This window comes from Juglans regia, chromosome 6 (assembly GCF_001411555.2).
Source record: "Juglans regia cultivar Chandler chromosome 6, Walnut 2.0, whole genome shotgun sequence".
Taxonomy (NCBI): domain Eukaryota; kingdom Viridiplantae; phylum Streptophyta; class Magnoliopsida; order Fagales; family Juglandaceae; genus Juglans; species Juglans regia.
The window spans coordinates 28,766,422-28,780,919 of record NC_049906.1 but is presented as its reverse complement, the minus strand read 5'-3'; the positions used below and the strand labels follow the sequence as shown (position 1 = coordinate 28,780,919).

The window sequence follows — 14,498 nt, the reverse complement described above, 5'->3', positions numbered from 1 at the left end:
GAAGGAGAATGACAGGACCCAAGAAGGATTTGAGAGAATGGTAGAGACTCTTAAGATATCTATAAAGATTTCAACATTAGAAACAATCAAAGAATTTCTTAGAAAAAAGAAAGAGACAACAATCAAAGAATGTCGTGTTCAGCCATCAATGTTCAATTAATAAAGATCTCAAGATTTATGGCGGAGATGAGATTTGCAAGTGGTCCTGTTTTCTGGACTTCATTCATTTCTTCTCTTTCATGAGGGATGGAATCCTAGTACAATTGTAGCTTAAAGGTGTCTGCCATACAAAAATAATCATGATATATGAATGAGTTTTGTTATTTACAAACCGGTGTAAAAACACACCACTTAATGTGCGACGGAGAGGTTTGGATAGTGAACGTTGAATAAAATATTATTAAAATATTATTTTTTAATATTATTATTGTTTTGAAAATTAAAAAAATTGAATTGTTTATTATATTTTGTGTGAAAATTTAAAAAAATTGTAATGATTAGATGAGATCAAATGAAATGAGTTTAAAATGCTTTTTGTATCCAAACTTCCCCTAAAAATGAGGTTTGGCAAGTGGGATGAGACAATTTTCATCTCATCTCATCATTATAACTTTTTTAAATTTCCAAACAAAATATAATAAACAATTCAACTTTTTCAAATCTCAAAACAATAATAATATTACAAAATAATATTTTAAACTTTCATTTAAAATAAAAAATTCTCATCTCGCTAGCCAAACCTACCGGAATAAATATTTCCATATAACAATGGTTTTTTATAGGAAGGACAGATGAGATTCAAGATGATATAAAAAAGAACACACGAAATGAGATTTAAGCGATTGAAGTTTATGAATAAAAGTGAGGATATACTGATTAATTTAAATCTGATTTGAGTTTCAATGGTATGTTGTTTCTGTCACCATTTCGATTAATGAAAACCATACCAACCGAAACAATGCAGCGCAGCCATGCTGGAGTATGCTTTTTCTAGGAATTCTAGGAACCTATGAAAGGTATATAGATCAAGTATACCATATAGGAAACGAGTTTCATTTGTCATAATCCTTCACATGCTGAACACTGGTTACTGTAAGCTATTGCACTAAAGTGGCAAACACCCAAGAATTTTTGAGGTGCACTTGCAGTGAACTCCTCATCGGCCTAGACAACCCCGGGATTAGCCGGACTTGTTTCCCGAATAACCGGTGCCATTAAAAAAAAGGCCAACCAACCCCATAAGATTTGTTTGTGGAGTTCCAATTATCTAAGTGTGCTTGGGAAAAGGTGACTCAATGAAAAGTTTCGTGATTCTTGTGTATCTGTTTATTTGGAGACCACAAAGTTGAAATAATGATATTATTAGTGGTTAGCAATGATCTGATAAGGAATTCAGACTGTAGATTTTCATCTTACCTTGTAGATCATTTGTGCACAAAAGACAGAACTAATTTCAGTCTGATAACGAAGCTACAAAATAACCACACTTCCTGTCCTTTGGCAGCATGAGAAGCCCATCCATACCTTAGTCAATCAATTTCCCAGTATTATCTAGGTGAAGTGGAAGATACCACACCAACTTGTACCAATGGACGACCGGGAAGTTTCGTCAGTTCAGAACTTCCTTGTAGAAGAGCTGCTCTTTGTGGGTTGAAAAGCAGAAGCTGCTGCATGTCCTTAGGAAGCACCGAGAAAACTGTCCGTAGGTCTCCTTTCAGTTTCTGGCAAGATGATGCAGAGTCTGCACTGGCCCTTCCAGATTGCTGCAGCTGTGAAGATTGCATTTGGCAGGAATGTAAATGTACGGGCATGGCATATATCTTCATTACAAGAAAAACCAATCCACATATAAGTATATTTCACATAAAGCAAAATGTAGTACTTCTGCCTTTATGAAAAATTCTCTTTGCAAAGCCAAATGAATCATCCAGGCATAGTGAGACTAATGATCCAAACATAAAAAGAGAGAGAAACAAAGAAACAAACAAAAGATAAAATAAAGACGGTTGACATATTCATGTGAACTGAACAATAAAAATTACTGGCACTTTCACTATATAGCTGCTTGATAACGTTACAAATTTACAGTAACATATGGAACTTTGCATATCTAGCTCAATCATTTGTTGTACAAAGGAGAAACACTGTAAACTACTACCATTTTGACAGAATCTATATATCGCCCCAATGGAAAGTCCTAACCACATGACCTATACTCCAAAAAGACTAGTCAATGATACAATTGGAGTCTCATTGGAACATTATAAAGAGCAAGAACTTCTCATTTCCAAGCAATGTGAGATCTCATACACCACCTACCATTATCCTTATCATATGAGGTATCACAAAGTACACCCCTTAAATTCTCGACGTCCTCATCGGGGCCAGTCCGTCTAGGTAGCACAGCTCAAATCCCACATTTCTGGTTGGGCTAGACTTTGATACCATTTGTAACGCCTCAATGGAAAACCCTAACTACATGGCCTATACTAAAAAATGACTAGTCAATGATACAATTTGAGCCCCATTGGAACATTATAAAGAGCAAGAACTTCTCATTCACAAACAATGTGGAATCTCATACACCACCTACCCTTATCATTATCATATGAGGTATCACAATCTATAGGTGTAGAAGTTCCTTAGAGACTACTATTTATTTTGAACAATGAAGATGCAATTTATATTTACATAGACCGGTAGGAACTGTAAGAAACAAAAATTCACTGCACACTCTCAAAGCAATTATTATAAGCCAGATCCCCGTAAATGGATAATACGAACTTCTCTCTAAGCTACTCCTCAGAAGTCAACTCAACTTTATTCTATTTCTTTTACTACCTCAATAATTCCCGTCTCTTCATGTGGCTAAGGCTCTATGGGATGAAATCTTCTCTAGGCTTGGCATTGCCTAGGTCATGCCTAGGAGGGTGGTTGACTTATTGTTATGCTGGAGAGGAATTCAGGGAAATCGTCAAATTGCCACTGTCTAGAAGATGGTGCCACTATGCTTAATGTAGTCTATATGGAATGAAAGGAATGGCCGCTGCTTCGACAACAGGGAACGATCAATGGGAGGGTTTGGGGACTTTTTCTTTCATACATTGTTACTTTGGGCTTCAGCCATTGTATTGAATGGGACTAGCTTTAATGACTTTTATACTGATTTTCACAGCGCTTAGCTTGTAATTAGGTTAATCTCTTGTATACTCCCTGTGTACCTGGACTGTACCTAATTATGTGGATTAATAAAAAATTTATTTCTTATCAAAAAATAATAATTCCCGTCTCTTCATGTAGTTTTTACAGCATTAGATGGCTACATGTGTGCCATATTTCACACGTACTGTTACCCCATTGAAAGCCAAGTAAACTGCATTGAGTACTCTTGGGATTGGGTCACAAAAAGCAACAAAAGAGAAAATGACTACATATTATCTCTAAGTGTTCTCAAACCAGGGTAGAACTTATTAAAATCTGGAACAAATGAGTTCAGTCTAACACTGAAAAGTTACTTCAGCCAGCCTAATTTAACATCTCCTGATCTCAAAGACTCACTTTCCTAATTTAGGAAAATAGTGGTAGAGCAACTTCTAGTGGTACAGCAATGAAAGAAAAGTCAAACTGCTGTAATGTTTACTTCGGCAACTTGAAACTTTTCCGGTATAGAGCTCACAACAAAAATGGATTGAGGCAATGCTTGAAGGATTTTGAAGGCTGAATGAGTCATTATGCTACTATACATTGGGTTTCTTATCCAAGACCTTTTATAGATACTATGATGAAATGATCATAGGAGTTTTCCACTAGATATTGGGACCAAATAGGATCATCCAATTCCTATAGATCAATCACCATAATTCATGCATTATGCACATCTTCATCCTCAAGGACATCATCTTAAGGCCTCGTTCACTTTTACAAAACTTTTCATCTTATCTCATCTAATCATTACAATTTTCTCAAATTCTCATATAAAATAAAATAAACAATTTAACTTTTTCAAATCTCAAAACAAAATAGTATTAAAAAAATATATTATAATAATATTTTATTCAATTTTCAACTTTTATCTCAACTCATCTCATCTCATCTGCGAAAACAAACGAGGCATAAATCTCATAAATTCATGCACACAATGTTAATTTGGGAACAATTTCTCAATTATGTTTGGTGTAGATTATTCTAAAATTTAGGCTTGGTTTTGATACACAAAACTATCTCATCTCATCTCATCATTACAATTTTCTCAAACTCTCACACAAAATATAATAAACAATTCAACTTTTTCAAATCCCAAAATAAAAATTATATTAAAAAATTATATTTTAACAATATTTTATTCAACTTTCAACAAAACATCTCATCTCGTCTCGTCTCATCTCATCTGAACTGCGTAACCAAACAAGGCCTTAGTATTAGAAGTCTTTATTAGTGCCAAATTAAGAGTACTAGACCGAATGGCTTAAGACTCAATGACTACACAAATATTGCTCATTGGATTCAAAATTCAAATCCGATTAAGGTAATGATGAGTGTTGTATGTCATTGAAGACATTTTCCTAGACTGTTCTTCTCTCCCTTCCTCTTCTTCTTTAGGCAAAATTGTTACCATTCACGTCACTATTCACGTAACTTCTGAACAGCAGCATATTATCTCCTTTTCTTCTTCTTTACATCCCCAAACCAAGCCCTTTCCCAAATACAGCTGCAGACTTATCAAAAATTTTGCTTCAGAAAATAGTGCTTACGCTAAAATTATAATTTTAGGTTCTTAATCCACAGATTCCCCCAACTGTAAGAGGACCAAAAGCACATGTAGACGGATTTTCTCTAGTTTATCCTACATCAATTTGGTATCAGAGATAAAGATCCAATCCTCCTTCAACTGAAATTTTGATTTTCTTCCTGTCAATTCACAAACATTGAACTTGTTTCCTAATTCAACATTCTCAAGGAAGATCAGAAGAATAGTAAGAAAAAAAAAAAACCCAGCTTAAAGGCAAAGTGGGAATTGTTAAAACTACTTTGGAGGAAAATGAAGCAATGACAACTGCAGTTGGAATAGCACTCGTCGGTAAATATTTTAAACAATATTTTGCAAAGCAAGAACTGACTCCTCTTGTTCATCATCATAAGAAACAGTTCTAGAAATTTCACAAAAGCAAGGCTATGACGTTAAAATTGATGCTGCAAAGGACCAGCAAGAAAAACTGGAAGTGATGACACTGCCTCACTCAATCGCTATATGAAAATCATAAGGTTAGAATTTTAGCTGTAACGAAGAGTTTAAAGAATTCACAGTGATGGAGATTATAAAGGTGCAAGACAAACAGAACATTGGCTGTAAAGATGTCAAATGCAACATTGTTTACTTCCAAAAGCAAAATAAACGTCCATGTATGTTCCAAGTTCAAAGATTCTTGTAACTTGGCACTTCAAAACTCATGGCAGGCCAAGATTCCACCAATAGGGGGATAATGATGCAGGCATGTAAAGGAAAGTCAAGTTACTGTAATTTTCAGTTTTAGCACTTGAAAACTTTCTTGTGTGGAGCTCACAGATAACAACAGATTGACATGAGTCATATTAGGTTTTGAAGCTTGAGTCTAGGGTTAAAATAGCTTTTAATCTAAGTCATTAATTTGTGAGTTGTGTTTGTTCAAGATTATTATATAATTTCTTATAGTATTAAGAGTCTTTTATGGGTTTTACTGAAAATTTCCTTGCTAGTCAAATTAGGATTCCTAATCCTAGTCCTAGAAGAATAGTCATTGGGTCTATATAGCTAATATTTCATCATAATTATAATAAGAACTTGATTAATGGGATTATTAGTATTTGTGACATGTATAATTTAAGAAAGAACAGCTTTGTTCCTGTTGAGCCACATCATCCATTCTTGTATTAAATGACAATAAATTTGGTCATTTAAATTTAAAATGATTTGCAAGGTCATGCCAATAATTAGACAATTTGGAATTTTAAAGATCTAGAACATTTTGTCTTCTTTCCCATATAACAATTCATCTTCTTTCTGTATCTTTTTTCTTTTTATAAGTAAACGATTGTAGTAATAATAATAGGCTTAGACCAAGTACACAAGAAGGTATACAATTAACGCCTATCTAGGAGGAAGAAAAAGAAACAAGGAAGTCATGACGGCCAAGGATATTAAAATCTACAGCTATAGCCCAAAAAAATAATGTTCTAACAAAAAGTGATCTAAGTTCCTCTATAGAGCGTTCTTTGTCTTGAAACGTCCGGTCGTTTCGCTCATGCCATAAGCACCACGGGATGCAAATAGGCACCATTTTCCACATTGCTGTGATTTGCGGAGCCCCTCCTAGATTTGTCCAATTGGCCAAGAACTCAACCACTATGGTAGGCATGACCCAAGCTAGCTCTAACCTACAAAACACATCATCCCATAGCACTCTAGCAACCTTGCAATGCAGTTAAGATGATCCACAGTCTCGCTACTTTTCCTGCACATACAACACCAGTCTACTATGATCACCCCCGTTTCCGTAAGTTGTCCATCGTCAAAATCCTACCCCAAAGAGGCTGACCAAACAAAAAAAGCCGTTTTAGGAGGCGCCCAATTTCACCAAATCCTCTTCCATGGGAATTGATTGTCTTGCAATTGTGTGAGAGGCTTATAGAAAGAGCGAACTGAGAATATGCCTTTACCTGTGGGTATCCACCACAACCTGTCAGCTCCTTGAAAGTTCGGTCTCATGGAGTATAGAAGACAAAAAAAATCCCCAATGCTCCCAATTTCCAAATCTTGGGCAGCCCTACTAAAGTTCACGTTCCACTGGACTTGATCTCCAGATATCACCATAAGAGCAGCCACTAAAGCTTCTTTTTCACAAGCAATCCTGAAAACTGAAGGGAATGAATCTTTAAGGACGTTATCACCACACCATAGGTCACTCCAGAATTTAATTCTAAAACCATCTCCCAATATAAGTCTAGTGTGATGGGTAAGACCCTCGTCGAATATGCTTCCAAACTTCCACTGCATAAGCCCCACTCACCTCTCTAGTGCTCCAACCCCCCCCCCCCCCCCCCCACCACCTCCATATTTAAGGTCAATCACCGACTTCCATAGAGTTTCCGATTCCATGGTGTATCTCCACAACCATTTTCCCAATTAAAGCCATTTCTGATTCCCTACCCACCAGAAGAAATGGGAGAGCATACCTTATCCCACTTGACCAAGTGGAATTTGAATTTATCCCCCATACCACTCCAAAGAAAATCTCGGTGCAATTTCTCAATCTGAGTCGCCACATTTGCAGGAATTGGGAATAGTGATAAGAAATACATTGGTAAATTAGATAGAGTACTTTTGATTAAGGTGATCCGGCCACCTTTTTACAAGTATAATCTCTTCCAACCAGCTAATCTACGTTCAATCTTCTCAATCATTGTATCTCAAATCAACTTAGCCCATGATGCTGCCCCCAATGGAAGACCGAGGTAATTCATGGGAAGAGAGGAAACCTTACATCCAAGAATGTTAGCCAATTGTCAGATGTTGCGAACATTACCAACTGGCACCAACTCTGATTTGTCTAAGTTCACTTTCAAACCAGATGTCGCTTCAAAACAAAGTAAGAGAGCCCTCAATGCCCGCATCTGGTTTTGTTTTGCCTCACAAAAAATCAATGTATCATCTGAAAACAATAAGTGAGAAATGTTAAGAGTACCCCTATTAAGGTCACCAACCAAGAAACCATGACAAAACAACTATTAACCAAGGCCGAGATCATTCTGCTAAGCACCTCCATAACTATGACAAATAAAAGTGGAGACAAAGGATCCCCTTGTCTTAGGTCTCGCAAGCTGTTAAAGAAGCCAATTGGACTGCCATTTACTAACACTGAAAACTTCACCGTTGAGATGCACCATCTGATCCACGAAAATCATCTCTCCCCAAATCCACACCTCCTAAGCAAGTAAATTAAGAACTCCCAATTCACATGTTCTATAAGCTTTTTTTATATCTAATTTACAGAAGATCTCCTTGTTGCCAGATTTTAATCTACTATCTAGGCATTTATTGGCAATGAGAACTTAGTCCAGAATTTGCCTAACCCTTACAAAAGCGTTTTGGGATTTCGAAATGATCTTTCCCAACACCTCCCTTAAACGATTTGCAAGCACCTTGGATATGATCTTATACACCGCATTTATGAGGCTAATGGGTCGATAATCTTTCACTTCCGTTGCCCTAAGCTTCTAAGGGATGAGTGTAATAAAAGTGGCATTTAGGTTTTTTTCAAATTTTCCAACCGAAAAAAATTCCTAAAACATCTTCATTAAATCCTCCTTCACCACATCCCAACATGTTTGGAAAAATCCCATAGAGAAACCATCATGACCAAGTGCTTTATGTTTAACCATTTTCCTCACCACATCATGAACCTCCACCTCCTCAAAGGGTCTCTCCAACCACAAAACACTCTGTGGATCTATGGACTCAAAAGCTAGTCCATCAAGCTTTGGCCGCCATCCCACCTGTTCAATAAGTGTTCGAAAAAATCAGCAACATGCTCTTGAATCACAGGAGTCTCTGTATTAGCCACAACATTTATATTCAGCATTTCAATGGCATTAGTTTTCCTATGAGAATTGGTCACGCTATGGAAGAACTTTGTACTTCAATCGCCTTCTTTCAACCACAATGCTCTAGATTTTTGGTGCCAAGAGATCTCCACCAATAATATAACCCTCTCTAATTCTGTTATATCTAAGTTATTACAATTAGTAATTGAAGGTCACATTCAAACAACTTCACAATCGAGTTATAAACATATTTAAAAAACAGAATAGACTAATAAAAAGAAAAGAATATAATTGATAATTAACAATTTTACCCGCGTAACGCATGGGTGCGAAGCTAGTTTTGTTAATATTGAAAGCATGCATGTCTAAAGTCATCTTCACCTTTTCCTTCTTTATACCCCCAAATCAAGCCCTTCTCCTTGTATCAAAACCCACATACTTCTTTTACCAAATAGCTTCCAAATAACAATTTTCTTCAAGAATAGCAGTTTTGCTAGTATTCTCCATTAATTTTGAATCCAATTCAATCTTTGAACTATAACCTTATTTCCCTAAAATTCTAACCCTAGATTCACAAATGCTCCTGAACATGACGCAAGCTAGGGTTTGTGCAAATTACTATCCAACCTGAGCCGAGGTTTTCAACCTAAGATTGGTAATTGGGGTTCAGGTTTCAACAAACTCAAACCAAAAGGATGTTTGAGGAGCTAAGGGAGCTACAGGGTGAGTCTATGTAAATGTATATATATTGAAAAAGCAGTGGTTTATCCCATACAACACCTAGAGGGGGGGGTGAATAGGTACAGTTCAAATTATGTGGACTAATAAAATTTAATGGCAAGAAGCTAATAAAAGAAGACACAAATGATGCAAATAATCAACACAAGGATTTGGTCACGAAGTGGAAACTCATTTGAAGAACGTCTTCAAATTCTAAAACCACTCCGGGTGTAAGCCACCACCTAAAATCCACTATAGAAAAAGTTCATTACAACCAATTTAGTGACACTCACAAAACCTTTGTAGTTCCTAAACTTGGCTTGCAACATCACAAGTGACCCACTCGATCTCTACACGCATGTAGTGTCAGAACTCCGACCTTCTATAGCTTTCCACGAGAACCTCTCGATCTCTGCATCAACAGCAGCTCCGGAAACCTTCCGGCTAACAAAACGTCCACTTCAATGGACTTTGAATGAGGTTTGATTTTGAGAGTGGTGTGGTGGATTAGTGTTTGTCCAAAAGAGATTCACAAGGTGAGGAATAGGTTTCTCTCTTTGGCTCTTGAAACACTTAAGGTTTTGCTCTGTTTTTCCACACCACACAACAGAAATAATCTGTTATATTTATAGTCCCAGCAAGTCACGGCGCCCAAAACATGAATTTTAGGTTGTCTTTGAACATTGGCTCGAGCGAGGTGTCGAGCGAAGGTCGAGCGCACGTTATCTTCTGAAACCGCTCGAGCGAGGTGTCGAGCGAGCGTCTCTGGATGTCTCTGGATGGGTTCCGCTCGAGCGCCACGTCGAGCGCACATCGAGCGAACCACTCTGGATGAGTTCTGCTAGAGCGCTACGTCAAGCTCACCTCGAGCGAACCACTCTGGATGGGTTCCGCTCGAGCGCTGAGTCGAGCGCCCATCGAGCGAACCTCTCTGGAAGGTTCCGCTCGAGCGCCATGTCGAGCGCCCATCGAGCGAACCTCTCTGGATGGGTTCCGCTCGAGCGCCAGTCGAGCGTCAGTCGAGCCATGTTGAGCACACTTCAATATTTTTCATGTACCAATGCATCAACACTTGTTACAACTCAACTTTACATAGGTTTTCACAAGAATATGCCAATTAACACATTTTTCCCTCAACATATATACACACACATACTCCTTCCACTTATGAATTCATGCAGAGAAGAGGCATAATGACTGAGTTAAGCAGTGAATATATATAAATTCACCCCTTCTGACCACTCATCCTCTCTTCCAGTCCCCTTTTTTCTTTTTCTGGTTGCTTTCCACTCGAGACCATTGCTTGAGAATCAAATTAACCTACCACCTCTCTCCCATCTTTTAGTTATTTATTCTTTATTACCATCTTTAATAAATGCCATGTTTATAGGCATCACAAGTTGGAAGCTTGAAGGAGAGAGATTGATAACATCAAAAGTTGACTTGGCATTCACTGATACTTTGAAATTCAGAGCAAATGCATCGACTCCTCCTTAGCCCAACATTATTATCTACTTCCACTTTAATCATACAATTACTAGGATGACAAGTTGAAACACTAGTCACTATACCATTAATTAATAAATCGTCTTTCAGATCTTAATCCTCACTGCAGTAACAACAAGCACTTGATCCCCGTTCTTCTACCACTCCCATGAAAAGATCACTGCTCCCTTATTATGATTCGGAGCTCATAGAATGTAACTTTTTAACATAAAGGTGCTCACTTGAAAGCTGCAAATGCCTATTTAAGGGTTTGCAGAGACATCATGATGTACTCCAAGTCTGGAGAATATAAAGCAACAAGCAGAATATAGAATATTATCTATGAGGGGAAGTACCTGTAGTTCTTCAAGAAGATGTCTTTCAATAGCATTAAATGAGTCTACAATTTCCAACTCAGACATTTTAGATATGAACTGTTGTATGTCGGTCTTCATCCTTGCCTGTCTCCACAGTTTATGTTGTTCTTGTTCAGCAACAGCACGCCTTCTTTGAAACCATGGCATGAAGTTGGAACCTTTCAAAAAACGCCTGACAGAAATATAAAGTGTCTCAATCTCAAAAAAATGAAATTAATAGATTAAACCGACAAAAGTAACCAACTAGAGGTGCACAAAAGAATCACATAATAATGCCATATGTGTTGATAACAACACATAAGAAAGATTGGGGAGGGAGACAGGTAGCAAACAATGTTGTTGTGGTTGATAATAATTACCTGTATAAATCCATCCAATTAGACTTCATTCTCTTCGACAAGAACTTCCCTGGACCCCTTGCAGACAAACTTGCAAGAAATTCATCAGCATTAAATGGAGAGAGGGGGGGAGGGTCAACAAATGGAGAAGAGCCTTCTGAAGGTGTCTTACTCCTAAAATATGGACCGAAAGGGGCCAAAAAGTTTGTAGTGAGTTCCAAGAAATGCCGCCGCAATATCTCATTGTTAACAAGTGACATTGACTCCTCAACCCTAGGTGACATGCCAGCATCTATAAGCCTATTCAAGATAGAAGTGTCTGGCTTCGTTGTTGCAGCATAAGTGCTCCAAATGGCTTCCTTATGTTCCGTCATAAGACAAAGGGGACCATCTCTTCTCAACTTCACAGCACTTAACAAATTTGAAGGAGAAAACCGCTTCAAGGAAATCTGTTGAAGACCAAATGCTTGGGATCTAACAGAAATTTTGCCACTAGAAGACCTTGCTGCAAGATTAGGCTGGTTTGAGTTGGTAGCAGGGCTTCCAACTGAAACAATGTGGGGGATGTTACGAAGAGCTTTAAGGAAAAAGAGGTTTGTCACACCCAAAACCATTGGAGGAAAGATGTCTCCTTCTTGAAGTGAGTTCAAGTGCGCAAATACAGGATCATGGATGGTAAAATAAGGCCTAAAATCAACACTATATAGTAGTGGTGCAACCAAACTCACAAGACTGGCTACAGCCTCACAACATTGGGGAGGCGTTGGTGCAATGATGAGAATAGGCTCCCCGATGAGTAACAACTCCCACAACACCCAAAGCTGCAATAGAAGCCCCCGAAATGTACCAAAAATATCGGAATCATGGAAAAGACCCTGGGGTACTGACTGGTTATTAGGAAGTAAAGGAGCCATAAAGGAAACAGACTCTTCAAAAAACATTCCACTTTTCAAGGGCAAGCTATGAGCAGGCGGCAAGCTCACTTTAAGCATGGCATTCCCTATTGGAAGCTCCATTAGCTGACCTGGTACAGGAGCAGGCCACATTGAAACATAAGCAGCGATATGCTCAAGAGCTTTCCTTCCAATATCAAAATACAATGGACCCATGATTTGTAACAAGGGTTTAAACACACTGGAGTAAGGACTGAGAGACAAAATTACCACAGACTTCTGTTCCCCACCTCGCTTTAGTCTCTCATCATGTCTTTGTCTATTAAAAACATAACCATACATGTATCTTGAAGCTTTATTGTTATTTCTCGTATTGGATCTTCTGCAATTTCTTATGTCCATCTTCTTTGGAGACAACTCCTTATCAACTTCTGTGATCTCGGAGGAAGAGACATTAGCCAACTGAGAATCACCCCTTCTTCGAAACCGAAAAAAGAAGATACAGTCGTGAATACTTGTGCGATTCTGGTGCTGGGAAACAGAATCCGGGAATGAACTAAAAGCAATTTCAAGTTCCTCATCTTGTGTAAGACAGTCAGGTGGGTAACACTCTTCAATAAGCTGACCCTGCTCAAGATCAAATCTAATAATACAAAAGGCCACAACCCATTGCTGCAGAGATTCAGGATTGAGTTTTGGACTAAGTTCTGTCTTCACTGTAAATGAAGGAGATCGACTCATTTTCAAAAGTTTCAATCCTGACTTTCAATCACAATTATCTTCAGCCATCATTTCCATTCAAAATTACAAAGATTCTCATGGGTCGAAAACACCAATGTCAAACTTTCCCAGTTAAAAATTTATGGGTTTTCTCCACGGCAAGACTTGCAATCACGAAATCAAAGCCTAACAAAGAAGAATACATTTATATGCAGAGAGAAAAAAATTTAAAATAATAAAGAATTATAACAACAATAAACCCCACAAACCAGGAAAGTCATGCGGAGTGATAAAAATGCTTAACTGAAAAGGCAGAAGGAAATAAAGGAAAGGAAGCAACTTGAAATTCTTATACGTTGAATTCTCAATCGAGGCCATATAATCTAAAAGCTCAGCTTATCAAAGCAAATCAACTATTTGCATTACTTAAGGTTTAAAATCTCTCTCTCTCTCTGACTAGTACTTCAGGTTTACAAACTTACATTAATCAGAAAACCACAAAACACATGAATCGTTCTATTTCTCCACAACCAAACAAAGTATAAAGGCAGAAAAAACAAAGTATACAGCAGTCACGGTTCTAATTCAGAGAGATCTGTATGTGGATTATCGGCATTTTACCTGAACTTAAGAACCCGGATACAGCTCTTGCACGGACCAATCTGGATCGGCAAGAATTGGGTACCTCAATTAGTGAAAAAACAAATGGGTATCTATGAAAAATAAGAACATTTGAAGAGAATGAGATTTATTGTGGGTTGGATATAAGAAGAGAAGGGTTCTGAACCTCGGGTCGCTCTCTAGCTGTACAAATTGGAGGGTAAAGTACAGATTTTGATTTCGATTACATGAATTTCATATGGAAAACTACCTATTAAGGTCTCTTTCCAATCTGACTCTGCCTTGATCGGGAAAGGAAGTGTGCTATTTCCCAATCTGTATTATCTTGCAAATATTAGCCGTACTAAAAGTAATTTGATAGTTTAGCGGTTTAATTTGATAAAGAGAAATGTTTGGCTATAAAAATTTTCACAAAAATAAAATTATAAATTTAAATTATTTGATGCGATATGTTATACTATAAATTTATTTTTATTATAAAATAGATTTAATATATTATATAAAATTATGTCAATTTATAAATTTATTTAAAAATATGAAAAAATATGGATGCAAGTAAAGAATTAAAAAAAAATAATAATAACCGTAGTCTTTGTAAATAGCCCTTATTATGTTCAAGATATGATAATCATTATTAAAGAGAGAAATATATACAGTCTGTGTAAACAATAATGTTTTATGTCACCATGGGTTCTTAAAAAGAACTGTCTTGCCTAAGCACTATGTGGACATTCCCGATGGTGTGATTCCCTCTGATCTATTCCCCC

The 14,498-nt window shown here is 37.3% G+C and overlaps 1 protein-coding gene across 2 annotated transcripts; it reads right to left on the bottom strand.

The window, feature by feature from the left end:
- Positions 1-1,384: 1,384 nt before the first annotated feature.
- On the bottom strand, positions 1,385-14,082 carry LOC109005610 (protein DENND6B). 2 transcript variants are annotated; one of them, XM_035691232.1, is made up of 4 exons: positions 13,732-14,082; positions 11,519-13,296; positions 11,139-11,331; positions 1,385-1,769 (listed from the first exon to the last, which is right to left on the bottom strand). In XM_035691232.1, the coding sequence occupies exons 2-4, from the start codon at positions 13,129-13,131 to the stop codon at positions 1,548-1,550; spliced, it is 2,028 nt and encodes a 675-aa protein (XP_035547125.1). In that variant the 5' UTR covers positions 13,132-13,296; positions 13,732-14,082; the 3' UTR covers positions 1,385-1,547. The 2 variants fall into 2 exon arrangements, with proteins under 2 accessions (XP_035547125.1, XP_035547124.1); XM_035691231.1 differs by having other exon boundaries at positions 1,385-1,820; positions 13,732-14,051.
- Between the last annotated feature and the right edge of the window lie 416 nt (positions 14,083-14,498).

Excerpts from the sequence above, each read along its gene's own strand:
- LOC109005610 (XM_035691231.1), bottom strand. The coding sequence starts at position 13,131 with ATGAGTCGATCTCCTTCATTTACAGTGAAGACAGAACTTAGTCCAAAA. Across the intron at positions 11,332-11,518 it reads AATTGGATGGATTTATACAG|GCGTTTTTTGAAAGGTTCCA; the intron begins GTAATTATTATC and ends TATTTCTGTCAG. Across the intron at positions 1,821-11,138 it reads ATCTTCTTGAAGAACTACAG|ATATATGCCATGCCCGTACA; the intron begins GTACTTCCCCTC and ends CTTGTAATGAAG.